This window comes from Loxodonta africana, chromosome 8, assembly GCF_030014295.1.
Source record: "Loxodonta africana isolate mLoxAfr1 chromosome 8, mLoxAfr1.hap2, whole genome shotgun sequence".
Classification (NCBI taxonomy): Eukaryota; Metazoa; Chordata; class Mammalia; order Proboscidea; family Elephantidae; genus Loxodonta; species Loxodonta africana.
In genome coordinates this window covers 19,856,305-19,883,737 of record NC_087349.1, presented here as the reverse complement: position 1 = coordinate 19,883,737, position 27,433 = coordinate 19,856,305, and the positions used below count along the sequence as shown (strand labels likewise).

General features: G+C 41.6%; 1 protein-coding gene across 4 annotated transcripts; it reads right to left on the bottom strand.

Annotated features, from left to right (window-relative positions):
- Nucleotides 1-1,989: 1,989 nt before the first annotated feature.
- ZC3HC1 (zinc finger C3HC-type containing 1) lies at nt 1,990-25,983 on the bottom strand. Of its 4 annotated transcripts, XR_010322604.1 has the most exons (11): nt 25,767-25,983; nt 24,020-24,131; nt 19,263-19,413; nt 18,665-18,748; nt 9,823-9,950; nt 8,324-8,478; nt 7,348-7,591; nt 5,639-5,851; nt 5,038-5,238; nt 3,191-3,541; nt 1,990-2,139 (listed from the first exon to the last, which is right to left on the bottom strand). XR_010322604.1 is itself a non-coding variant. In XM_003407045.4 (10 exons), exons 1-10 carry the CDS (start codon nt 25,910-25,912, stop codon nt 2,071-2,073), a joined length of 1,503 nt encoding a protein of 500 aa, XP_003407093.1. In that variant the 5' UTR covers nt 25,913-25,980; the 3' UTR covers nt 1,990-2,070. The 4 variants fall into 4 exon arrangements, 3 of the variants coding, with proteins under 3 accessions (XP_003407093.1, XP_064145804.1, XP_023400392.2); XM_003407045.4 differs by lacking the exon at nt 3,191-3,541 and having other exon boundaries at nt 25,767-25,980; XM_064289734.1 differs by lacking the exon at nt 1,990-2,139 and having other exon boundaries at nt 2,153-3,541.
- Nucleotides 25,984-27,433: the final 1,450 nt, after the last annotated feature.

The window sequence follows — 27,433 nt, the reverse complement described above, 5'->3', positions numbered from 1 at the left end:
CTCCAGCTTCAAATGTCCTTTTATGAAGTATCTACCAGGTCAGGCACTGCTTAAAGTGGTGGGATAGGAACAAGACGGACAAGGTCCCTATCCTCGTGGAGCCTGTATCTCCACTCATCTCCAAGGTCCAGCTCAAAGCTACACCTTCCCTGAAATGCTCTCTAACACCATACTTGAGAACTAACTTCTTCCTCTCTTATCCTTCTCCCAGAGTATTTAGCACTATCTTGAGCAACACTTGGGCATAAATGTATCTTCCAGTTTGGACTATAAATTTTTGATGGTAGAGACAAGGTAGCCAGTCACCTCTTGGCTGTAGTAAGACTTGACAGTGCCTTACACGTGAAAGAGACCTAATGTTTCTTAAATTATACTAAGTCTGTCCCAATCTGCTTCCATTTAGGATAAAACAAACAAAACCTGTGGCGCTTTGCCCATTTTAAGGAAATACAAATACTCTTTTGGGAGGGGTATGTATATATTAAAAATTACAGTGGAAAAGAAAGACTTAAAAAAATACCTACATTAATTATGACCTGACTCTTAGACAGGCCTGTAGCCCATATGAACATCTTGTAATAATTCTACACCACTCTTTTAGAAACTGTAGCCTAGAGGCTATGAGCTTCTAGAGAGAGAGCAGACTTCTAATTTACTTAGTCATCAGTCAGCAAATGGCTTCCCACCCTGGGCCAGAGGTCTCCTTTCTGTAAACACTGGCCAGCTGTCCATGAGCCCATGAACACTCAAGCCATCTACTACTGCCAAAGGCAAGGGCACACCCAAAAAACAACCTGGAAGCAGCCTCGTTCACTGACAGAGATATCAGCACTATTTAGCCCTTTAAAAATTAGCACTGAAATATGACAAATCTAAAATCTGATATGCATGAAAAAAGAGACTATCCTTTAAAGAAATTTATGCAATCTATGATCATGAGTTGGATCCTGGTTTGGAAAATCAGATGTAAAGAACATTTTTGATAATAACTATGAATCCTGACTATGGACTGAGTATTAATTAGATGCTGTTAAGGGGTTATTTACTTTTTGTTGAGTGTAATATGTACAAAAAATTTTGATTTTTTATAGCCATAAACTACAGTATTGATGGAGGGAATGCTGTCTGTTACTTTCTTTAAAATACTTCAATATAAAAGAAGTGAATTATAAAACAAACCAACCAGCTAACGAAAGAAAACAAGACCTGTCAGAGAAGTTATTTTCTAGCCTTCAACAGGTCATGGGCACTTTGTCCTTAGATGGAGCTGGGTGAGGGTCTGACTTCAGAACCACGGAGACAAATGCTCCCTACCAGCAGTGATGAGCCTTGAGGGCCCCCAACTCGGGGTGCTGGCATGAGGAGGCTCCCAGAGACGGGTCTCTTCTGATGTGCCTTCCTCTTGTTGGTATATTCTTTTCTGCTCATATTACCAGGGTAAGGAGAGCAAATGGTCAGCTTACCATTCCCTATAACACACCAGGGGATTCCCTGGTGATACAATGACGACTGGCTTGCTTCTGGTTAAACAAAGATTACACCTCTTTGACTGGAATCACAAATTTTAGGCTTTGCAGCCAATCTGAAAATCAAAATATTGATGTTGTTGACTGGTCCACTGAAGTTTTCTCAGTCTCTGCTTCCTTTTTATCAGCCCACAAGGCAGGTGGGAAATGGTTCTCCAGCAGTAAGAAACTCAGGAAATATTTTATTAACACATACTGTCATATTGCTGGGATGTGAGAGTCCTCCAAACACTGTCCTGTGCTAAAGATGGTGAAATGGGTGTCACGTCCGTGTTTGTCCATCTGGTTTCAGAGCCCCACACTCCTCTGACAGAGCCAGGCATGCTATCTTACCTCTGCACAGCCCTACCTGGATACCTGGAAACCGTTCTCCTAGGCAGATGCAGCGGTTGGCACTTACTGCCTCTGCGACAGCATGGGCTCCTTATGATTAAACCCCAACGGAGAAAAACTTAGTATCAGCTGACCAAAAGGAAATTCCGATTTTATTTCTCAAAACAGTTGCTCTCATCCCAGTTCTCTCCAGGAAGGGGCTAGAATATCTTCAGGATGAGCATAAAGATTCCCACTGCCGGAATATTCGGAATACCTTCCTTGATTTCTCGGAGAGACTCTACAGAGAGAAAAACTCATTAAGAGAGTGAATTCTTTCATAGAGACAAAGGACGGGTAACAGCTTTGAGGCCTGGTTTGTAAATTTCTCCTGCAATGATGTAGCTATGTCTAACCAAACTCACTGCTGTCAAGTCAATTCTGACCCACAACGACCCCACAGGATTTCCAAGGCTGTAACTCTCTATGAAAGCAGACTGCCACATTTCTCCCACAGAGCCGCTGGTGGTTTTGAACTGCTGACCTTTCAGTTACCAGCTGATTGCTTTAACCACTGCGCCACCAGGGCTCCTGTCGCAATGTCTAGGAGGGGGTCAAACAAATTACACTTTTCATTGTGCTATAAATAATGTACACCTCAGGTATCTAGAAGCCTGTGTTCTACTGTTAGACCTACTGCTGACAGACTCTGGGCCTCTAGGATACACTCACGCCCCCCTCCAAGCAGCTGGGTCTGTCTGTGAGGGCACTCTGACCCACCACCTGTGCAGCACACACTGTGCACTGGTTTCTCATTTGTGATGCTTAGCTGGCCTGAACTTATCTGTTGTTGTGGAGAACACACACAGTAAAACATACACCAATTTGACAGTTTCTCCATGGACAGTCTTCAAGCTGTGCAACCATTCTCTCTCTCCTTTTCTGAGTTGTTCCACCCCCATTAACATAAACTTGCTGTCCCCTAAGGTTCCTATCTAATCTTTTGAGTTGCTGTTGCCAATCTGATCCCATCTAGATCGTTCTTAAGAGAACACAATGCTCAAGGCAGATATTTTTTTTCTACTAGTTAAGCTAAACTATTGTTTGGTTTTAAGACTTCAGGGAATATTTTCAGTTTAAGGTTTAAAGATCATCTATGGACAACAGTTTTGGGGGGTTCATCCCGTTTCCCTGGCTCCAGAAAGTCTGGATTTCATGAGATTTGGAATTCTGATCTGCATTTTCCTCCTTCTAAATCATTATTTCTTGGGAACAAGGATCCACATCTTCATGATACCCAGCTGGTGTTAACAATATAACCCAAGGCAAGTAATAAGGCAAAGTTAAATGACCTTAAGGGTTTAAACGATGACCTTGGCCTTCTCAACTTGTTTTAGCCAGCAGAGCTAATAATAGGAAGAATCTCATTGCCACTTGATCATGCCTATGAAGTGATCTGGGATTCTCACAGATGGTGTTACAGGGAGACAAAGCAGTTCACTGACAGATAAAGTTCTCGGTGAGTCGGAACCCTGGGTTCTCTCTGCCTTCGCAGGTCACGATGAAGAGCACGGACAGCCCGCGCAGAATGGATCTCGGTGAGAGCACAAATGACATCAGCAAGGCAATGGACACTTTCTGACATCAGATGACATTTTCAGAATTTTCTTATTCTCTTTGAGGATGAGTGTCTCAACAAAAGCCTCAGGAGGGAAAAGTTTTGAGCCTTAATGACTGAGGAGAATTTAGTTATGACAGCATCAGAAAACAAAGCTGAGAGAAGCGTAAGTGTGAAAAACTGTATAAACGTTTTCCTAGCATCAAGGGCCTTTCCCACAGCCTGATGAAGCTTTGTATTTTCTAGTAGGAGCGTGGTGGGAAGGTTAAAAGAAAAGCTACCGAAAAGGATCTTCAGAGTCCCGAGTCCAAGGCCAATCATAAGGCCAATTTCCTCTATTACGAGAAATCCTGTGGGGTTTCTTTTTAGTATGACAGTGACAAAGGGAGTCTTAATAAAAGCTACCAATACACTATTCCATGAACATCTAGGCAGAGAGAAAACCAAAAAAAAAAAAAAAAAAAACCAAACAAAAAAAAAACACCAAACCCCTTGCTATTGAGTCAATGCCAGCTCATAGTGACCCTACAGGACAGAGTAGTTCTGCTCTACAGGGCTTCCAAGGAGTGGCTGGTGGATCTGAACTACCGACCTCTTGGTTAACAGCTGAGCTCTTCACCACTGTGCCACCAGGGCTACAGGCAGAGAGAAGTCATGTGCAAAGATACAGGTTTAACCGCTCCTGTTTGAGAGGTGGGTAAAATACCTATCATCAAATAGCCCTGCATATTTTCAAAAGTTTTTAAATTGGGAAAATGCAGATTTTTTTTCCTACTAAAAGTTGGAAAACTTTTATCTGTGTATTTAGTGAGGGGACCAGTGTATACTCCTGGGCTCTTAGCTTGACTACAGTTCCATGCAGTGAAGCCCTCTGGTCCTACAAAAACACACGGCTGTGAAGATCTGCTGGTAAGTCTTGTTTTACTTTGTCCTTGGGGGATACAGAGGTTAGAAATCATGTTTATACCAGGCACAAGGCAAATGTGGGAGAGAGCCAGCAAAGGAGAGGGAATCTAGTTTCCCTGATTCCTTAATGCCCCATGGCTTTCAGCCTTCACACAGAGCAAACCCTTGGCTTCTTTTTCAGCTGTCACGATGGACCTGATTTTACCCACATTTGGAACCAGTGCTTAGGTGGCTGGCTGAGGTCTGTGGACTAGAGTAACGTGCTCAATGTGAGGAATGGAATCATAATCTTGGTGTCAGAGCACAGGGCTCCAAACAGCTACGTTAGTCGGTCAAGTACCAATGACAAGTCACAGCAACTGATGGGAAAAGCAGCTGTTCTGCAACACGAGGCCAGGGCAGCTGTTTATTCATCTATTTCTGTGTGGTGCTCTTCATCAGCTTTGAATCATTTTAGTTGGGAAGATAAAGAATTTACCAAAATTTGGTGAAGTGCTATACACTAAACTGCAGAAACACTGACTCAGTTCTAAGCCTGTTTTCTGGGATAAACCAGGATGAGTCTCACCTGACTTATGAAAGTGGAGGGGAGGCAGGGTGCTAATTATGGGGCCAGCCTCTGCTCCCCACCCCACCCACAGCGAGCGCTACACACACAGGGCACAGTCCTCTCACCATGCAGTCAGCTTCAGCTGGCTGGCTGGACTGGGTGTGGGCCAGGAGGGTGTTCAACACTGCCTTCCAGCCTGGCTCGCCAGGGGGGCCGCCATCGGTTCCACTGTTCTCCCTCGTTTCCTTGCCAAGCGTGCTATTCACCCATGGACACCAGTCTCGATGCTGAGAGGTAGGATCAAAGAAGCTTCGGGAAGATGTGTCCTGGCAGAGGAGGAAGAGAAGCAGTTAATGAAGGGCAGATGCTATGCAACTTCAAGGTGGCACTGCTATTAGTCATCAAGCCCAGAATTTCACAGCTGCCCACATTTCTAGTTTGTACCTTCTCCTTTAAACTCTTATGTGTTCTTTATTCTTTCACTCCTTTTGTGTTAGACAAACTTATCAGGTTTTGTCCCCCCATCTCACTGCTGTCCCATTTGTCTGAAATATTTATTACCACTCCAGAATTCATTCCAAATGAACAAATGACAAAACTCTTCAATTTGTTCCCTTCAGTCACACCCCTGTCCTGTCTTCACACTTATGCATATGGTCTACTTTTAGCCACAGGCCCAGGAAGGGCTCCAGCCTGCTTCTCCAGGGACTGTGCTCTGGGACTCACCGAGCTGCTGGAAGAGCAGAGGCGAGCTCGTTTGGCTCTCCGCAGAGGGCTAGATGGCACTTCCAGGCCAGGGGTGTCTCCTGTTCCCATGCTTCGGGTCACTGGGCGGCTTCTGGTGGTGGGGCTAGCAGCCTCCGGCTCAGGACGGTCAACAGGACTGGAAGAGTCCCAGCTCCGAGTTCGGGAGATGATGGGACCTGGGCTCTTTTCAGCCTAAAGGAAAGGGGAGATAATATAAGTGCATAAGTGACATGATCATGATAAAGAGAAATATTTCTAGAAGCATGTGGAAGCTAGCATTTTACAGTTTAAAGAATTTAGCTTTTCCACTGTAGCTGGTGAAGAATAACACTATGTGGTATTCTAATCAATGTGGTTAGAAGTGAAGCCTACCCACCTAATTTCTATCTTTTCCGCCAACAACACTTCTGGCAAGAGTAGTGTTTTACAAAAATCCACCCTTCCACAGCTGAAAATCATACTCAACGGTGAAAGACTGAAAGCCTTCTCCCTAAGATCAGGAATAAGACAAGGAAGACAAGGATGCCTGCCTTCATCTTTGCTATTCAACACTGTCTTGGAAGTCCTAGCCAGAGCAATTAGGCAAGAAAAAGAAATAGAAAGCATCCAAATCAGGAAGGAGGAGATGAAACTATCTCTTTGCAGACTAATGATCCTATATATATAGAAAATCCCAAATACTCCATGAGAAAGTTACTAGAGATAATAAACAAATTCACCAAAGTTGTAGGGTACATGAAGGAACAACACAGAAAGAACTAATTGTTTCTACACACTGGCAATGAACAATCTGAAAAGGAAATTAAGAAAACAATTCCATTTTTCAATAGCATCTAAACGAGTAAAATACCTAGGAATAAATTTAACCAGGGAGGGGAAGAGAATACACAGCAACGGCCAATAAGCACATGAAAAGATGCTCAGTAGCATGAGCCGTCAGAGAGACACCACTTTACCCCCACTGGGATGGCTATTATCAGAAAAATGGAAAACAAGGGTTGGCCAGGATGTGGAGAAATTGGAAGTTGTTGAGACTGCAGAATGGTGCTGCCACTGTGGAAAACAGTTTGGCAGTCCCTCAGAAAGTTAAACATAGAAGAATTACCAGCAATTCTACTCCTAGGTACTACTCAGACTTGAAAGCGGGGATGCAAACAGATACCTGTATGACAAATCTTCATTGCAGCACTATTCACAATAGCCAAAATGTAGAAATAACTCGTGTTCATAAATAGACGAACAGAGAAATAAAACGTGGTATAACTCTATGACAGAATACTCAGCCGCAAAGGGAAGTAAAGTGCTGACACATACTACAACATGGATGAACCTTAAACACATCACATGCTGAATGAAATAAGCCAGACACAAAAGGACAGATATCACATGCTCCCACATGTAGGAAATATCTAGAGCCAGCACACGCACAGAGACAAGCTCATCAGTGATGACCAGAGGATGGGGCAGGGAAGTTACTACCTGGGGGTTACTGAGCTTCTGCTGAGGGTGATGAGAAAGAACTTGGAAATGGGTAGTGGTGACAGGATAGCTGCACACCATGTGAATATAACTAATGTCACTGAGTTACACGTGTGAAAATGGTTCAAACGGCAAACATTTCGTTTTATGTATTTTATTACAGTAAAATTATTTTTTAAAAATCTACCCCAAACAAGCCATGCCCATACCTGCTCTGAGCCTGGGGAAAATGTGGCATCCTGGCTGCGGGTCATCATCCTCCGAGGGGACTCTGGCACCAGAGGGAAGCGCTCTGGCCGCCCCTCAGGGCCTGGGATGGGGGAGCTGCTCAGGCCGAAGGATGCCTCCAGGTCGGGCACGGAGGTCTCGATCTGCTGGAAGGCCCAGAGCCCCACCTTCCTCATACACTGTGCACACGTTATCAGGGAGAGCTGCATGGGCTCCAGGGAAGAGCTAGGTATGAAGAGAAAACAAAGGAAGTTTGCTCAAACGGTAACATTTCCAAGTGACTAAGTACAATGATTTGTGAGTATTCCTTATCCCATCAAACAGATCTCTGAAACAGTCCAGTGGACTGGGGACCACACCCTCTCAGAGCCCTCCTTCTCCCATGTCAGGGCCCCCACTTCATCATTGCTCACACATTTCCCGTAGGAAGATCTAGGCGTTGTGGGCAAGGCTAGTTTAAAGGTGACTTTTATAAATTTCTCCTGTCCCTCCCAAAACTTTCAAATGAAAAACACTCCTTAATATAGCAAAAAAAAAAAAAATCGCATTTAATACAAAACAAGATTGGTTCTGACAGTCTTCTATCTCAGGAGAAGTCTGTGCCAAATCGAGCAGCTGGAATGGAAATACCAACATGAAGGCCCAGCTGGGGAGTTTCCTTTGGTAGTTTTTTATCAATTAAACTGACTTTTTTTCCTTTCTAAAAATAGGAATGTCAGTGTTTATAGGAACACAAATTCCCAGCTGGGAAGTGACAGTGCAAGAAATAAAGCTGAGGTGTGAACAATTCCTCACTTCTAATTCTGGTTTTGTTACTCATTCTTACAATCCCTCCAGTTTCTCTCTGGCTCCATTTTTCTCAAGAAACAGCATGTGATTTCCAAACAGTATTAGTGGCCGATGTACATGGATGTATATTGTTACAGCATGTATCCTGAGGCAAAACGGATGACTCACCTACACGCCCAGCCACACACAGAGAGAATACAGGCAGTGACATGGACTTGGACGTCTGAGCCTAATTTGGTTGTAGTTTTTCTCTCATCAGTTCGGTGATCAAGTTCTTCTTCAAGGAGGTTTAGGAGAAGACTGATCTTGTCTTCTGTCAAGCACTGCAAAGGAGTCAAGGTCATAAACGTATTAAAGGTCTCAACCATTGAAAAGAAGTTACGGATAATCATGTAGCTGGACGGTTCAGGGCAAAAATCATGAAAGACATTAACAAACGTGACGACAATACTTCACTAGAAAAGAAGACTTACTCGTGGAACAGGGCTAAGCTAGAACCCAGAACTTTCTGAACTTCCCTGGATTTGCCGATTGGGAAAGGAGGCAGGCTTCCTGGAACAGCCAATCTTTTCTCGGCACTAGACTGTCTTCGATTTACCAATTTCAGATTCTCTCTGAGACCTGTAAACTTCAGGCCCAGATGCTGAAAACAGATTACCGTTCACACCTTGGCCTGACAGTGAATTTACTTTTTCACAGAACAGGGCTTTCACAGTCTTTATTTCAGCACTGAGAATAAAGAAAAAGGGTGAAAAAAAAAAAATTGCCTTGCCTAAGGGCAGGGTAACATTTGTCATAAACAACAGAGGTTAACAGCTTGGTGTTAAACCTCGTAACAGCCTCTCAACTTGAAGATGCAAATAATTAGCTGCTATTTCCTGCAGTAAAGCTCGTCCTCACAGGATGACCAGATGGGACAGTAAGTATTCAATTTCAAAGTAGAGATGGGCAGAGCATTTTAAAATTTCTATTCATAATAAGGAAGGGAGTTTATAACTTCTCCTCTAGTACTTTCTTTGGAAAATGGTACGTAACAAATCCCATGAAGTCACATCTCAGTATCTACTGTTCAATAGTTTAAGTAACAAATCAAGATAAAATTGAATTTATGCCATTTAAAGAACCATGTCTAAAATGGAACCCATTTATTTAAACCCTCAGCAGTCTCTCTTCTGGTAGAGACTTAAAAAAGGTCAGGAGAGAGACAGGTAAGTTGCTCTCTTCATAGCAATCTGCACCCTCTTGCCATTAAAAGAAACGCTTCACGTACAAATGCTGTTGACAACTGGAGGACTCTGTAGTAGTGGCATCACTAAGGGAGTTGCAGGGGTGGTATGGACCGCACTGGATAACCCTGTCAGAGGGGGTGACACCAAAATGGCCCCAGGGTCAGTGGCGGGCAGGCTGGTGCCACCAGGGGAGGGGCCCACAAGGAGCCGTGTCACCTACCAGTCCCGGCACTGGTGACTGGAACTCGGCACCAGCCATTAGGCAGAGAGTATGGTCTCTGCCTTGACCAGTGGGACAGGGGAAGAGTTGCAGGGAGCTGTGGGTGTTTGCCAGTGGCCCTACCCCGCCCAGGCAAGGGGAACGACACGAGTTACAGCATTGGGTGGCATCAACCTTAGTGACACCACTGCCCTGTAGTCTAGCCAAGTAAAACTCACCATAGTTTTCAAGTCTTCCGGCCTCAGAGAAGGAAGCTGGAGGTCCAAGTGACAAAGGCTTTGAAAACGATCTAGAACTTCACTGAGAAGAACAGCAGGCTCATCCAATGGCAACATCCCAAATCGATCTGTGGAAAAATTAAACTAGAAGATTTTAATGGTGTAAACTGTAAAACATAAAAACCATTTATAGAACAATTAGGTAAATGTAAACTTGGGCAGATAGCTGGTGATATTAAGAAATTAGGTTTTTCAATGGGACTTGGCAGTGGGTAGTGGGTTGGGTTATACTAGAGGTAGTTTCCAACTTACGGCATGTTTAAGTTACAACGAACCTCACTTCTGACTGTCCTTTTTTTTTGGCTTACATAATGTGAGTATAACCGGAGAAGCAGGAAGAGCCGATGTTCAATCTGTAAGTTTATACGTAATGTTTCCAACCCCCAAAGACGAATAAAGAGTGTATTTATAAAGATAATGATAATAAAAGGCAGTAATAATGAAAATTTATAAAAAAGAGGTATTTGACTTACTTTCAAACTGATTTATGATGGAGTTGTCAGAATGGAACCCCATCATAAGTCAGGGACTACCTATGATTATGTTTAAAAAGTGGACTCTGTATTGTTTATAGATATAGCTTGAAATATTTACAGATAAAATGATATTATGTCTGGGATTGAACTTCAAAACAAAGGAGAAAGATGGGGAGGCGGTAGGAATATAGAGAAAATGAGACTGGCCATAAATAGATAACTGCTGCAGTTGGGTGATGGGTAGATGGGGTTTCATTAAATATCATTTTTGTACTTTACTGTGTTTGAAATTACTACATTAGGAAAAAGTAAGGAATGCGAGATGAGAAGGCAGAGGGTGACAGGAGCTGGCTGAATGGACACCGGGAATACAGGGTGGAGAGGAGGAGTCTGCTGTCTCATTAGGGGGAGAGCAGCTGGGAGTACATAGTAAGGCATGCCTGAGTTTTTGTATGAGAGACTGACTTCATTTGTACACCTTCACTTAAAGCACATTAAAAAAAAAAAAAAAATTTTTTAAAAGTAAGAAAAAAAACCAAAACATAGTTGAGGGTGGAGACTTGAATAGGTGATAGGGTTTAAAGAAAAACCCACCTGTTGCCGTCGAGTCGATTCCAACTCATAGTGATCCTAGGTTTAAAGAGCCAACACCATATAACAACTAACAAGTTATAGGTAAATTATTATGAGCTAAGAATGAAAAACAGAAACAAAAAAAATGCACATTCCCAATGTTTATCCAAAAGATATAAAAAGGTTCATATCATAACGTCAAGAAAAACTTGGTATTAGAGTTGAAATATAAAATGAGGACACATACTGGCTATACTTAAATTGGAAATGAAAGAATCTATTTGAAAATTAGTTTGAAAAACAACTGATTCCATGCTACAATAATTTTTGGCATACCTGACTCATCTGTTGGATATTTGGTACACTGGTTGCAAATACAAAATGTGAGGGTAGAGAGGCCTAGCTGCGCTACTTCCTAAAGAGGGCCATTAGGCCTAGAAAGATGACTGAATGGAAACAACACTGAATCAGCTCCAAGAGGGAATGGAAATACATGTTGGAAGTAACAGATTTTATAGGAAGAATAAAGTGAGGACATGTTACCCTAAGCTGGTAACCATCTGATCATCTGAAAAAGAGGGAGCCCATCCCCTCAGCAGTCTTTTCTCAGCCCCACATTAACATTCAGCTGCTGAACAGTCACTATATGCCCGGCCTTTAGGTTATGAAGATGAAAGGCACATTCAATACTCTTCTGTTGCTCTCAATAGGAAACAGACAAGCAATAACATTACATGTGTTAGGGATTGAATTGCATCCCCCCCAAAAAGTGTTGTGATTCCTAACCTCTATGCCTGTGGTGGCTCAGCAGTTAAGAACTCAGCTGCTAACCAAAAACGTCAGCAGTTCGAACCCACCAGCCGCTCCTTGGAAACCTTACGGGACAGTTCTACTCTATCTTATTGGGTCGCTATGAGTCCGATTCAACTCCATGGCAATGGGTTTGGTTTTGTTTTTGGTTTTATGCCTATGGTTATAATCCCATCTGGGAATGGGTTGTCTTTGTTATGCTGATGAGACAGGATTAGTGTAGGGTCTATCTTAAGTCAGTTTTTTTTTTTTTTGGGAAATCTTGAGTCAATCTCTTTTGAGATAAAGAAGATGTTAAAGCAAGCAAGGGAGCTAGCACAGATGGGGGAAGACAGATGCCAAGTCAAATGAAGATCGTCCAGGAGCAGAAACTCAGAAGAGATAAGGACATTCTTCCACAGCTGACCAAGACAGAAAGCCTTCCCCCAGAGCTCGCACCTTGAATTCAGACTTCCAGCCTCCCAAGCTGGGAGAAAATACATTTGTTAAAGCCATCCACTTATGGTAGTTCTGTTACAGCAGCACCACGTAACTAAGACAGAGTAAAAAGTACTATGACAACAGGAAATGGAGAACACTGTGAGAGCTCCCAGACATGCAGCAGAAACACCCCCCAGCCATCCCCTGCTCCTGCCTTGCTGGCTGGGCCTGGATTTTATTTGGTATCGATTCTTCCTGTGACTGACTCAGGAGCATATCCTGATTTGTTTCCACCAATCACAATAACAGCATTCATTTTGGAAGGGGCGCTTGATCCAGTCCTGGCTGATAGGACAGGATAGGACAACTGGAAAGGACAACTGCTGGGGGTTCTGTGAATATGGGAAGGAGGCCTCCATTCTTCCTGAAAAGGCTGCCATCATGCAACCCTGGGGGAAGCCAGTTTTAGAGTAAGATGACGCGCTTCTTGGAAAAACAGGGTCCTTGGCTACATCACTGAGTTGTTTTCCATTACTTGTTCTCCTCCTGCCTTTATTCTTCCATCCCTCCTACTTTCCTCCCTCCTCAAAAGCTTCCTGACATTAAACTAGGGCTGATTAGGGTAGAGGGTTCTCAGGGAAGGTTTCTCAGAAGCAGGCAGGGCTAAGCTGAGCTGGAAAGACCAACCACGGTGTGCAAAGATAAAGGGCCAAAGGATGGTACGTGTGAAGAATTCTAAATAGTTTCTAGGCTGGAACACAGTGTGCCTACGGGGAGAGTGTCAGGAGAAGATAAGGCCAGAGTGTAGACAGCAGCCAGACCATGATTTTATTAATGTATGCAATGAGAAACTACTGAAAGATTTTTAAAGGAGGAAGTGATATTATAGATCATACACAGCACTTTAGAATAGAGACTGAAGGCGTAAGTCTGGAAGCAAAAAAATAAGCTTAAAAGACTTTAAAGTATTACTTCCTGTAAGAAATAAAGACACCCGTGGTATAAGGATGGAAAGGAGGAGTATCAATGTTGTATAACTCTTAATGATCAATGAAAACTTTTAAGAAAAAGAGAGTACAATAACATACCATATTAAACTGGGAAAAGGAATATGAACACATGATGTTAAACAGAAATCTCACAGTGATGGTTTCATGGATGTACATATGTCAAAACCTATTAAACCATATGCCTAAATTTGTGCAGTTTATTATATGTCAATTATAATCCAATATGGCTGTTCAAAATAAGTCTTTCTTCCAGTTTTGTTATTAGTAGTCGTCCCCAAAACAGTAATGATAGCACTTCTGCCCCCTACTAATTTATTTATTTGCATCCTTAGTAACCAGAATTGGGTCTCTAATATTATTAAAGAATCAGGCTCTTTGGAGAGTACTTAGAAGGCAAGGAGAGGTGAAAGGGGCAGGTAGAATATATAAAGAAATAATGGCTGAAAATTTCCTAAATTTGATGAAAATTGTTAATCTACACACTCCAAAAGCTCAACATTTGTGTAAGAAGAGAAGGGAACCATGAATATGCTCAGTCGAATTCGGAGCCAGTGCCGAACACTGGAGGTGCCAAGAACAAGAAGGCTCGATCAGCACCTGTGATGCTACATAACTAAGTAAAAAGGGCACCCAAGTTACAGTCAAACACAATAGCCGTGTGGAAAGAGGGTTTGATGGCGGCTTCTAAAATGATGAATAAGCTAGTTTTCCAAAAACACAAGCCAAAACACACCAATTGCCATTGTCAATTCCGACTCACGGTGACTCCACGTGTTTCAGAGTAGAACTGTGCTCCATGGGGTTTTCAATGGCTGATTTTTCAGAAGTAGATTGCCGGGTCTTTTTTCTGAGGTACCTCTGGGTGGACTTGAACTGCCAACCTTTCAGTTAGCAGCCAAGTGCAAAAATAAATAACCTTCACACCATCCAAGGACTCCAGCTTTCTGAAAGAGGAGCTAAGTGGGCAAACTCTCTACCTCATCTCCTAGGAGATTAAAATTTGGATGGCCCTACTAATTATAAAGCTTTAAACACGCTACATACAACTACATGGGTTAATCTTTAAAAAGCTGACCAAAAAAAAGGCAAGTTGTAAAAGTATACAATATGATAACATTTACAGAAAGTCTTAAAACAAGCAAAATAGTGCTACATCTGCTGCTTATGAACACACATATATGTTGAAGTAGAAACCAAGTAAACAAATGAGGAACACCAAATTCAGGATAGTAGTTACCTCCAATTAGGGAGGCAGGGGAATGAGATTAGAGAGGGTTACATAGGTATACCTTTAATACTTCTGGATTTAAATAAAAAAATGGGGGTGGGTGGTTTTGAAGCAAGGATGGCAAAACGCTGGGATTAGGTGAGGCTGGGTGGTAGAAATACGTTTCTTACCTTATTATTTATACTTGTATCTATACTTGAACCATTCCAAAGTTTAAAAATTACTTAAAAAAAAAAAAGAATACTTGCTATTCAGGGACAAAAAAAAAAAGTTCTATAACAGTGTTTCAAATTATTTAAAACGTTGCAAGGAACCACATATCTCAAAACACATGCCATCAATTTAAAAAGATGCATCATTTAACTAGAAAATCCAGGTTAGAAAAAACAAAAACCAATGCGAAAGGCATAGACTTTAAAAAATAAAGTGAGGTTTAATAATAAAAATAAAATGTGTTCTGGTGACCAGTGGCTCAGGTGGGGAGATGAAACCAGGTCCCAAGACATTTCTGATAATTCTTCTAATTTGTTTGGTCTGATTGCTACAACTCTAAGAAAGTGCAAGTTAAACCCTATGAAGGTAGAGGAGTAGACAAAGAAGAAATTAAACCCATCATGAAAATGTTTTAACATAAGCTTAAATATATGTTTTATAATAAATGCTTCTGTGTATCTTGTCTGTTTAAATAAATGTTTGATATGTTTAAAACAGTCAGTCCTGGAAAATTAATAGTTTAAATTTAAAATGTTTAAATGAATTTAATTTAGTTTGTAATTATTGGTAAATATTAGAAAAATTACTTTCAAAACTGTATTTATTAGATATGCTTAATAAATGTAAGCATTAAGGTATAAATAGTTGTGGGTGTTCACCAAAGTCCCCTGGACGTTACAGAACCAAACCAAGGGACAGGATAAATAAAAGGTCATATCTGAGATCTCTTTAGGAGGTAGAACGAATAAGACCAGGCGAATGATGATAGGGAGAGGCTTCTGAGGTGACTTCCAGGTTCCCAGTTTGGACAACTGGACAAGGAGGTTAGTCTTGCTTACCAAGATGGAGAAAATATAGGAAGATAAGCAAGTTTTAGGCATAAGATGAACAGTTTTGAGTATGTTGAATTCTAGGTACCTGCAAGATATTATGTGGAAATGCTCAGAAGGTAGTTGAAAATATGAGTCTGGATCAAAAGAAAATATGAGTCTTGATAGGAGTCAGAGCTCTGCAAGTAGGCGGTAGCTGAAGTTATAAATGAGATCAAGAAGCAGAGTGTACAGGTAGTCCCTGACTTAACACATATGCAAGTTACGATGAACCATACAAACATCCATCCCTTTCTTTTTTTGTATTTTATCGTTAGTAATATGTGCAGCCTGACATTTGCTGATGTTCTCGTTCTCAGATGTTCACTAAGATGTTTATATGTAATGTTTCCAGCCCTCAAAGACAAAAACTGGATTTATAAAGATACTGATGATAAAAGGCAATAACAATGAAAACTAAAAAAAATAAAAATAAAAAGGTATTCAACTTACTTCAGAACCGACTTACAACAGAGTTGTTGGAACGGAACCATGTCGTAAGCTGGGGACTACCTGTACAGTAAGAGGAGCAGGGAACTGCCCACAGAGCCCTCGGCAGACCTAAACACCTGGACTGAGTGCACGGGATGGAGGCGGAGTCACAGCCTCACAGCACTGAGTCTGGTTGTACTTTACAGTGAAATAGCCAGGCCAAAAGCAGGAAATCCTTGTTACATAGTCATCTTCACTTAAATTTTTTTCTTTCTTAATAATCCCTTTTCTATCACCCCTTCATTATCAGAGGTAGATGGCACTCGACAGTCATTTCCATCTACTTTTCTTCTTAGTGGTACTGTAAGGGTTAATTCCAGCAGGCTTGGGATAAGCCTGAGTTTTCCTACTGAAATACAAAATATACCTACACAACACTGATCCCAGGTCTAGGCATGAAACAAGAACTAATAATGTTACTTTGAAACCTTGGGGCCGAGGAGTTTTACAGAAAGTCTTGGTGAGACCACTAGAGGGCTCTGCTGCTGAGGCTGGTTATGCAGCAGGAATGTGCCTACAGGACCAGAAAATACGGAAAGAAAAAAAGAAAAATCCACCTGAGACTACAGTTTGGACTCCCTGGCTCCTTCTATGCATACACTGGTAATGGCTCCTGATTCAAGAGAGAGTGTGTCCTGCCACGGCCCTCAGACAGGGAGGAAATTGGAGTTTACACCCATTCCCTCTACACCCCTGGCTGCAGAGCAGCCTGTGGCTGGGATGATACCTTACTTCAGAGCTGCTGTTATTACGTATTCTCTTCCTGCAATAAACCGTAGATCTGTAAGCACTGTTGTCCTGGGCCCTGTGAGCCTTCTTTAGCAATGGAACAGTTTATCTGCCACTGTCAGTGCTGTTACTGCACCCTCTAAAAGATTCCTGGGTGGAACATGGGGCTGCTAGGCATAATGGGAAAAGCAGACGACTTGAAATCAGATCAAACCACAGGGATGGATCCTCACTAGTTGGTTTTAAGACCTCTGATTCTCAGTTTCCTGACCTAAACAATTGGGTTGACAATATCTACCTCCCAGGGCCCTTGTGAGGACTGGCTGGGATAAGGTATGCCTGGCTAAACATTTGTCATATCAAATACACTTAATAAAAGTTAAGTAGCAATATAATATACAAATGTATGTTAGCTTTTCTTGAAAAGTACAAACAGGAAGAAAACGGAACTTCAAAGACTAGGTTTTCGTTAAAAAAATAGACAATATTAGAAAGGCACGGCTGGATGAACCCCTGAAACTATTGCCCTGAGATAATTTTTAAACCATAAACCAAAAATATCCCCTGATCATGGAAGCCCTACATACACAACCAAACTCCCTAAGGGACTGAACTGCTGGGCTGAGGGCTGTGGGGACCATGGTCTCAGGGAACATCTAGCTCAACTGGCGTAACATAGTTTATAAAGAATATGTTCTACATTCCACTTTGGTGAGTAGCGTCTGGGGTCTTAAAAGCCTGTGAGCAGCCATCTAAGATACTCCACTGGTCTCATCCCTTCCGGAGCAACGGAGAATGAAGAAAACTAAAGGCACAAGGGACTAACGGACCACAGCTACCATGGCCTCCACCAGACTGTCCAATACAACTAGATGGGGCCTGGCTACCACCACTGACTGCTCTGACAGGGATCACAATAGAGTCCTGGACAGAGCTGCAGAAAAATGGAGAACAGAATTCTAACTCACGAAAAAAGACCAGACTTACTGGCCTCACAGAGACTGGAGAAACCCCGAGTATGGCCCCCAGACACCCTTTCAGCTCAGTAATGAAGTCACTCCTGAGGTTCACCCTTCAGCCAAAGATTGAACAGGCCCATAAAACGACGAGACTAAAGGGACACATCATCCCAGGGGCAAGGACTAGAAGGTAGGAGACAGCAAAGCTGGTAACAGGGAACCCAAGTTCAAGAAGGAAGAGTGTTGACATGTCATGGGGTTGTTAACCAATGTCATAAAACAATATGTGCACTAACTGTTCAATGAGAAGCTAGTTTATTCTGCAAACCTTCACCTAATTTTAACCATAAAAAAAAGGTTGGAGAGAAAATATATATACATATATGTATATATATATACATATATATATGTACACACTCTCAAGTCTTCTTAAGGAAACCCTGGTGGTGTAGTGGTTAAAAGCTATGGCTGCTCGGCAATTCAAATCTGCCAGGCACTCCTTGGAAACTCTATGGGGCAGTTTTACTCAGTCCTATAGGGTCACTATAAGTCAGAATCAACTCGACGGCAGTGGGTTTGGTTTTGGTTTCGAAGTCTCCTTAAAACCAAACAATAGTTTAGCTTAACTAGTAAAGAATGTCTGCCTCGAACTATCTATGTATGATCAAAGTGACAACGGCAACTCGAAACATTAGATAGGAACCTTAGGGAGCGGTGAGTTTATGTTAATGAGTGGGGAACAACTCAGAAAAGGAGGGTGAGAATGGTTATACAACTTCAAAAATGCAATCAATGTCACCAAATTGTACAGAAAGAAATGGCTGAATTGGTGTATGTTTTGCTGTGTATATTATTAACAATAAAATTAAAAAATAATAAAAACAATACAATTATATGCCCAGACTCCTTTTAAATAAAATTTTTACAAATTAAAAAAAAAAAGAAAGAAATAGATTCAATGACCAAGGAGAAATAACAACCAGGAAATTTCGGAAATGAGTACCTGGAGAGGGGCTGTCTGGCCAGAAACAGAACTTCTCGTGGGCAGTACACAAGGCTTTCTTCAGCTCAGCACATCGTTCCTGATCTGAAACCCACATAGGTAGCAACGCCTTAAAATACACTATTTAGATGCAAAATCCAATGGCCAAGAGCCTTTATGAGTACAGATAAAACTAAGAGAATTAAAAAATGTATGAAAATATTAGCAACTACGTCATCATATTTTCCATAAAACAAGTTCTAAATTGAGATTCTAAGATCAAAAGACGACAGCATATATCTTATAAAGCAGGGCATTCCAAAGTGTGAGCCTTGACAAAAGTTCTTCATCTCTTTGCCTGAAATTAAAATTTTGAAACCATAAATATACCATTAGCTACCTAGAATACAAAAAGGTAAAGTCCACTCCAGTTAAAAAGAAAAAAAAAAAAGACACCTAAAGCTAATAACCAGAGTGAGGACAATTACAAATTCACCTTGCTATATATAGCAGTACATATTCTTTGATCAAAGTCCTTTCAGAAAAACTAGTATATCTCTAAAAAAGTCAGCACAATCTTTGAATATGGAGAAAAGTGTAATTTGTACTTTATACTTACATCTATCAAAGTCAAAAGCTGGCTGTAAACTGGCACAGAGAAAAGCTTGGCAACTGGAGCACTTGAGCATATCACACTCAACCGTGACCCAGCCATATTTTGCACAGACGAGTGGAGACAGCTCGGGGGGCTTACCTGCCCACTTCAAAGAGTATCCATGTTAAGAAAGATGTTTTAAGTACATTACAATGAGTACGTCAGAAATTAAAACTTCAGTCACTCTTTATGTATACAGAAATAAACAGATTAAGGGGAAAACAATAATAAGATGGTAAAACTGTTTTTAACACACAGGCACACACTTTATAGAATGATGGTCATTTGAGTAATAAGTAGAGAAAAAGTCAGCAGCTTTTTGTTTAAAACATTTATTATTGGTTGTAGGACAGGCTACAGAAGATAGTCACTTTAACATGAAATACTAGGAATTTGAAAGCACTGGAGCCCTGGTGGTACAGTGGTTAAAGAGGTCAGCTGCTAACCAAAAGGCCAGCAGTTCAAATCTAGCAGCTGCTCCTTGGAAAACCTATGGGGCAGTCCTACCCTGCAAGGAGTTTGGGTTTTTAGTGAAAGCAGTGGGGTATGTCTAAGCAACGAGTGGATGGTGAAATTCAAACGAATAGAAATATTTTCTGCCACTCATGTTTTTCTGTTGTATCACATCCAATTTTACCTTCCAAAAGAATAAAGGCAGTCAAATAAATGCTTCATTATTTCCCCCCAAAATTCGACTTATATACTAACGTGTATGAGTATATGTGTTTTAAATAGGCTGAGAACACCTGTAAGTACGTGCTTGGGAAAGTGTCCTAAAACATTTATTGATGCTTAATAGTCAATACTCAACTTTCTATATTTTACCTAAAGAGCTCTTATTTTACAGAGCAAAGAGGAAAAATATAGAATAAAACATGAAAGATGCAGGAAAGCTCTATACTTTTCCAGGCAGTCCCATTATGATGGTATTCCATTCCTAAATCTGTCTTTAAGTCGTATGTGTATGTAAATTGAAAAAATTAGGTACACTTCATAACTAACTTTAGTTAGTCAAAGCCTGTTTGTTAAAGGTTTTTTTTAGGTGCCCAGGAAGGTAGGGCTCAGCGGGTGCGGGCAGGCTAGTGGTACACCCTACTCCAGGTAGGCAGGAAGCAGCACTCGGTCCAGCTGTGCACTGCTGGCTTCAGAGACATGCCCAGTGCCAGCAGGCCTGTGGTTCCCACCTCGCTTTTTCAGTAAAAAGGGAGCCAGCACCATGAGCACTTTGCCATTCCTGTCCCACGGCGCTGACAGTAAGTACTCCAGCGGTGGGCCCTAATGTGTTCTCTGAGGCACCTTTGAGGGTGGGCTTCAGGTGTGGTAGGCGCTGAGGGCTTTCCTTCCTCACATCCCAGCCAGCAACGATCTGGAGGTGATGCCCGGGACGTTGTGCCCCCAGCTTGTTCATGCACTGCCTTGGAAGCCTGTGCTCTTGTCCCTCTTCTCTTCTCTTCTCTTCTCAGAACCTCTCCTGGCTCCGGTAGCAAGACCCCAAAGTAAGGAAAGAACAAAACAGGGGGTAGGGGCGCTGCAGACTCCAGCGTCCTCCCAGTCTTCCTGTGGCAAGACGGCAGCACTGCTACTAGCAGAGAGGGGCTGGGAGGAGGTGGAGGGGAAGGGACCCAGGCTCTCAGCTGGATGTACCTTTCTATGCACAAAAAACATTAAAGAGATGCTTCCAGATACATTAAAACACCTTCAATAATACAGTAATAATAATTTGATGCAAAGTAGCACTCATTTGTTATTATGAACTACTGTATGTACCTTGAATTTTTAATAGGCTTTACAGAGGTTGGTTGGTAACTACAGGTTGTCAGACGTTTGTAACCCAGCATAAGTGATAAAGAGAATCTGAAAAACATTCCAGTATCAACAAAAGAAAGACTGAAGTCTAGAAAATGGGACTTAGATACGTTCAAGGAGCTGGGATTATCTAGGAGTAATAAAGTCATCTAACCAACTTAAGTTAAATAAATGATTATCATATTGAAAATGGTGATCAATTTATATCCAATGAGAACAAAAGGAAATAGATCTAAACAATGTATCAAAATCAGGAATTAATCCAAGAACTATAGAGGAATGGTAGTTAAAATATGCTGTTTCCTGAACAATTTAGTCCTAAAGCCATTAGGTATTGAGCAAGTAAGACATCTGAGACAGGAGGGCAGGGGCGGCTCAGGGCAGGGTGTCAGAATCCACGTGGGGTGAACAGACATCCATGTGGGACAGCCCAGTATGGAGCCGGGAGCCTGAGTGAGGTGAGGAAATGGTAGCAGAAATGGGAGATTAAATATATAGTGGGTGATTGCTCATAGGAATAGATACATTAAGGACAATAGGAGTTAGGTTTCACAATGTTGAATAAGGGAGAGAAAAACACAGAAAGAGGGAAAAACTCAAATGTATCCTGGGGGGTACAATTGGAATTGGAGGTGTCAATGGGAACTCATATTTTCTTAGAGATACAGAAATGAAGTTAGATGTAAATGTGTGTAAGTGTACATGTATGTACGTTATGTATGTACATATATATTCCCTAGCTCTGTCCTCTGAGAAGGCCTGAGACCAATGGCAAGCCAGTAGCTACGAGGTCATCTGCACCCAGATCTTGACTTTTAAATAACGTTCCCCACTAAAAAGAACCATGGCTCCCTGGAAGAATGTCTGATTCCAGGGATAGGCCATGGACCTACAAGAAGAGCCGAGAACACCTTGCACCAGAAAGCAAGAAAGTGGCCAAAGAATGATCCAGGATGTAAAAAGGACACCTAAGTCAACTCAAAAGGTCCTTACTGACCAAATCAGGGACAGTTGGAGCTCTGAAATGATAATGATAGTAATAAATTATAACTCTTTGAATAAAAAAGGGACTCTTAAGGCCATGCTTCTATAAATAATAAGTTTGATAAGGAATGAGATATTTACATAGATTCAAAGCACCTCTCCAGAGAACGCGTTGTAATTACAAAGGGGGCATTACTTTACAGTGGAAAAGCCTGACAGACACACCTTTATTCAAGTGATCAAATGATCATCATGAATAAAGGGACAAACTGAAATCCGGTACCACCTTCTGGGATTCAATGAGAAGAACTCAGCATCGCTTCTGTGATACTCCTGCCAAAGATGCATAACCTGAATCTAAACATGAGAAAACATCAGACAAAAGTAAATTGAGGTACAAAAAAAAAAAAAAACTAGAGATAAGTATCAAGATCATGAAATTAAAAAAGAAACTAAGGAGCTGTTCCAGATTAAAAGAGGCCAAAGCTACGTTTCAACTAAATGCAACGTGTGACTCACAAGTGGATCGTTTTGCTGTGAAGAATGTTACTAGTGCAGCTGATGGAATGGTTGGGGTCTGAGGACCAGAGGGTAGTGAGTTATCAACATTAACTTCCTGCTTTTGAGAGCTGCACTGTGGTTATACAGGAGAAAGCCCTCGTTTGCAGGAAATACACACTCAAGCATTTAGGGGTAATGGGCATCATTTTGACAACTTACTCTCAAATAGCTCAGAAAAAAAGTTCTTTGTATTGTAACCTTTTTGTAAGTTTGTAATGATTGTAAAATTAAAAGCAAACAAATAAAACACAGCTTCTGCAAAAGCAAAGTGCACCAGACAGCTTCTAAAAGGGCTCCCAGCAATCCCTGCCTGCTGCTATTCCCAGCCTTGTGTAATCCTCTCCTCTCTGAGTGTGGACTGGACGTGACTTGCTTCTAATGAACAGAATATGGTAAAAGTGATGGGATGTCACTTCTGAGATTAGATTACAGATTAGGTTCTGGCTTCTGTCTTACTCTATGGCTTGCTCTGATGAAGCCAATCACAGTGTTGTAAACTCTCCCCATGGAGAAGCCCAAGTAGCAAGGCATTGAAGGAGGCCTTCAGCCAACGATCAGCGTGGAAGTGAAACCCTCAGCCATGAGGAAATGAGTTCTGGCAGCAACCAAGCGAGCGAGCTTGGGAGTGGATCCTTCCCGAGGAAAATCTTGAGATGACTGCAGCACTGGCTGACACTTTGATTGCAGCCTATGACAGACCCTGAGCCCTATGGTTCAGCTAAGCCAAGCCTGGATTCCTGATCCACACAAATTGTGAGATAATGTGTGTTGTTTTAAGCCACTAAGTTTTAGAGTAATTTTTTTTTACACAGAATAGATAACTAATACACAAAGGAAAATCCAGAAAGACAAGAAATGTACACAGTTAAAAAAAAAAAAAAACTATCAGGTTTGGGTACCAAGAGTCCTAGGATATAATCCTGGCTCTGCTATTTGTTAGTAGGTTGATCTTGGGCAAGTCGCATGACCTAACTGTCATCTCCCCTGTAAAATGAGGATAATGCTAATACCTATTTTCATAGGTTTAAGGTGAAGATCAAATGTCACAATATATGTGAAAACGCACTATATATGAAAGTTGTTATTTCTTCTCCTCTCAGGCTTTTAGGTTCTCCTTCTATAAAAATAAAGGTTAGATAATCTCAGATGTCACTTTGAGGGATAACATTTTATGATACTGATTTTTGGTAAAATTTTTTTTACCAAGTTTTGATTCTTAATTTTAAAACATCAGAGTAAGTGGTGTAATACCCCGGAGGAATAACAATTCCAGGAGCAGGCAGGAAGCTCAACTTAACGTGAAGTCAAAAAGGATATGGAACTCCACAACAACAACAACAAAAATAAATTGTAATTTAAAAAAAAGATATAGAAAATGTTTCCACTCTGCTAAAGAAGGCTTCTTTGCTTGTAGATTCCAACGGAGGTTGTTCTGCCTGGGGTGATCCATTAACTGACTGCAAGGTGACAGATGTGTCCTTCCTAAAGTAAAGTGACAGACAGAACTGTTAGTAGTAATCCTTTTATGGTACCACTCTGCCCAAGAATTTTTTATCTGGCTTCTCTCGACATTATACTATCAACCACATCAACAGTGGATCTTAACATTCCTGAAAATCTTTTTAGTTATGCTACTCCTCAGATTAATATTTTCTATGGTTTTATACTATTTGCTAAATAAAATTCAAATATTTCAGTATGGCATTCAAAACTGTTTACAGGTTGGCCATACCTAACTTTCCAGCAGTTCCTACCTCTGGAGTGCTCCACTAATCCTGTACTAACAAACTGTTCTCCTACCTCACTCTTCCCAACAGTGTTTTGCATAACTTTAGTAAACGCAAAATGAGACTCCAGGTGACAGTCATGCATTATACAATTTGTACTGCCTTAGATATCAACTCTTTTAACAGCAGAAAAAAACAATTTTCTTATTTCTACCTGAATCAGCCCCTGATACACACCCCTACCCTCCCGCCAAAAAAACCTCAAATCAAAGTAAACATCTTTAGGAGATTTCATGAAAGAATTTCAGAGAAAAAGATCAGCAAAACAATTTTCTCATTTCTAGTGAAAGACATTTCAATGGCAATGGGCTGGGGGGGGGGAGGATGCTGAAAGACAAGAGTCATTTTAAGAAAAGCAGATTAGACCAACACCTATTATACGCAAAAAAACATATATATATATTTTTTACTCTAAGAACCTTTCTCAGACTCAGAGAGAGCCTCAGGAAAGCGTGTGGTTCTTGGAAAAAAATCAAAGGATGCATAAATTTAAATGGGATTGTGGTGGTGCAATGGTTAAGAGCTTGGTTGCTAACCAAAAGGTCAGCAGTTCAAATCCACCAGCCGCTCCTTGGAAACCTCATGGGGCAGTTCTACTCTGTCTTATAGGGCCACTATGAGTCGGAATCCGCTCAACCGCAACTAGTTTAACTGAAATTTAGCATTCCTTTCAATTACGAATGAAAGTAAAAAACGTCAGAAGTCTTAGCAGGACCTATTAATTTGTCATCAATAGAAATCAGATTTTTCTCATCACATTATGGTTGCTGCACATGTTTTAAAACAGCGTTTATGTGCATCACTACGAAATTATGGGACATAACAGACGGGCTGGGTTAACAGACCTACTGGTAGGTATTACTTAATTTTTTAATAAAGAAGCATGTTACTGTAGCTCTTCTTTTACTGTCTTCATAACTGCATTCCAACGTCATTGACTTCCTTTAAAATTCTGTGTATCTTACTTTATGTCTTTAAAAAACATTCCGAGAAGGGGTTCATAAGCCTCACCAGAGTGCCAAAGGGGTCCGTGGCACAAAAAAAGGGTAAAGAACCCCTAAATAAGAGAAGTTAGGCGCGCACATTCAGTTAGCGGTTCTCTTTCTTTCTTTCTGTCCTCCAAATAACTGTCTATGGCAAAATTCCACCCCTCGTGCGGGGTCCGGTGGGGAGAAAAAAAAGCTAAGTGTAGCAACCCCAGTCCCTTTCCGATCCGGGAAAACGCCGTCCCAACGCCAGAGGCGCGGACCAGGGCGACCCCCGAGGCCTATGTTCCCCAATCTGTCTCCAACCTGCCGGCCCCAGTCCCAGAGTTGACTCGCGAACTCACGCATCCGCGCCTCCCTCTTCTGGGGCAATCCCCTCATCTATCAGCTGCCGGATTTTCTGGGGGGTCCCTTCGGGGGAGCGAACAACCGCACCCCAATTCTTTTCCACCCCTGCGACAAAAGTTAGCCCCTCGGTGGGCGCCGCCATCTTGGTCCGTTGCCGAGTTGCTTCCCCGCGGGTTTGAACGCTCAGGAACTTCCGTTCTCGACGGTTAAGATCCGCCTCTGACACCGTTGCCAACGCGAACCAGCAGTCTGACTGTAGACCCATCCCTTCCGTTTTAGAAGGGAGGGCTAAGTAAAGTACTACTTTCATGAACGAGCATATCTGGGCTGACAGCGGATTTATACAGCGATGTGCACCAAATTCAGATGGCATGAGGTCCCACTTTAAAGTAATTAATATTAATATTTAGTATTAACTAAAGTAATTCATTCCCAAATTACTTTTTTTTTTCAAACGAGTAAATACGAACCCTCGCTTGAGAGCAAAAAGAGTGGTTGCATTTAGAACCTGTGGCATTTGACACTATTGAACACTCCCTTTTTTGTTCTACAAATATCGAGTGTGTCCTGCTGTTGGTGCGGGAGCCCTGGTGGCTCAGTGGTTAAGAGTTATGTATGGCTGCTAACCAAAAGGTAGGAAGTTGGAATCTGCCAGCTGTTCCTTGGAAACCCTTTGGGGCAATTAATTTTTTTTTTTATAGGGTTGTAGTGAGTCGGAATGACCCCACAGCAAAGGTTTTGGTTTAACTAATGTGCTAGACGCTGCACTGGGTGTTGGCAACGACAGCAGTGAACAAAGGAGACATAGTTCTTGGTGGACATCAAGCAAATAGATTTTCCTTTGGTTTTTAAATTATGATTATGTAAGTGCTATGAAGAAGACTTAGTGACGGTATAATTGGAGGACCTAATTTAGTTTTTGGATTGAGAAAGTGGTGCCAGAGCTGAGATGGATGAGACTGCAGGGAAGACATCTGCACAGAATTTTCCAAAGCCTCAGGCTGGAAGGAGTTTGTCTCTCATAATCAACTGAAAAAGAAGACTGCTGGAACTGCGCAGTGTGCAAAAGGAAAAGTGGGACCACCTCCTGCCCTTCTAGCCTCCTCCCGGTCTCCAACAAAGTTCCGACTCACCAGGACCTGTCATCTACTGACCGTACCACCTTACCACTGTCCCTAACACCACCCCCCGACCCTTTGTTTCTTCTTTCATCATAACCAGTTGTCATGGAGCTGGTTTTGACTCAGGGTGACCCCATGTGTGTCAGAGTGGAAATGTGCTCCTTAGGGTTTTCAATGGCTGATTTTTCAGAGGTATATTGCCAGACCTTTCTTCCAAGGCACCTCTCGGTGGACGCCGACCTCTGGATTAGCAGCCAAGCAAGTTAACTGTTTGCACCCCCTAGGGACTCTTCAGCCATCTTAAATTCATTACCAATTATTATCATAATTCCTTTGCAAAATTTGAATGTAGATTGAGAATTAATGTTAAGGAATTGTTACCCATATAGCTATCGGGCTAAAATTGGTACTATTAAAAACTTTACGTATTATTATCATTGTATCATCCATTCCCACTAATTAAGAAGCAGTTCTTCAGAATCTGCTTTGTGTAGTAAATATCTTAATTCATATTGTACTTTATTGTTTGCATCTATTTATCA

Excerpts from the sequence above, each read along its gene's own strand:
- ZC3HC1 (XM_064289734.1), bottom strand. The coding sequence starts at position 25,912 with ATGGCGGCGCCCACCGAGGGGCTAACTTTTGTCGCAGGGGTGGAAAAG. Across the intron at positions 9,951-18,664 it reads GCCAGACAGCCCCTCTCCAG|ATCGATTTGGGATGTTGCCA; the intron begins GTACTCATTTCC and ends ATTTTTCCACAG. Across the intron at positions 7,592-8,323 it reads GTGTGTGGCTGGGCGTGTAG|CTCTTCCCTGGAGCCCATGC; the intron begins GTGAGTCATCCG and ends CTTCATACCTAG.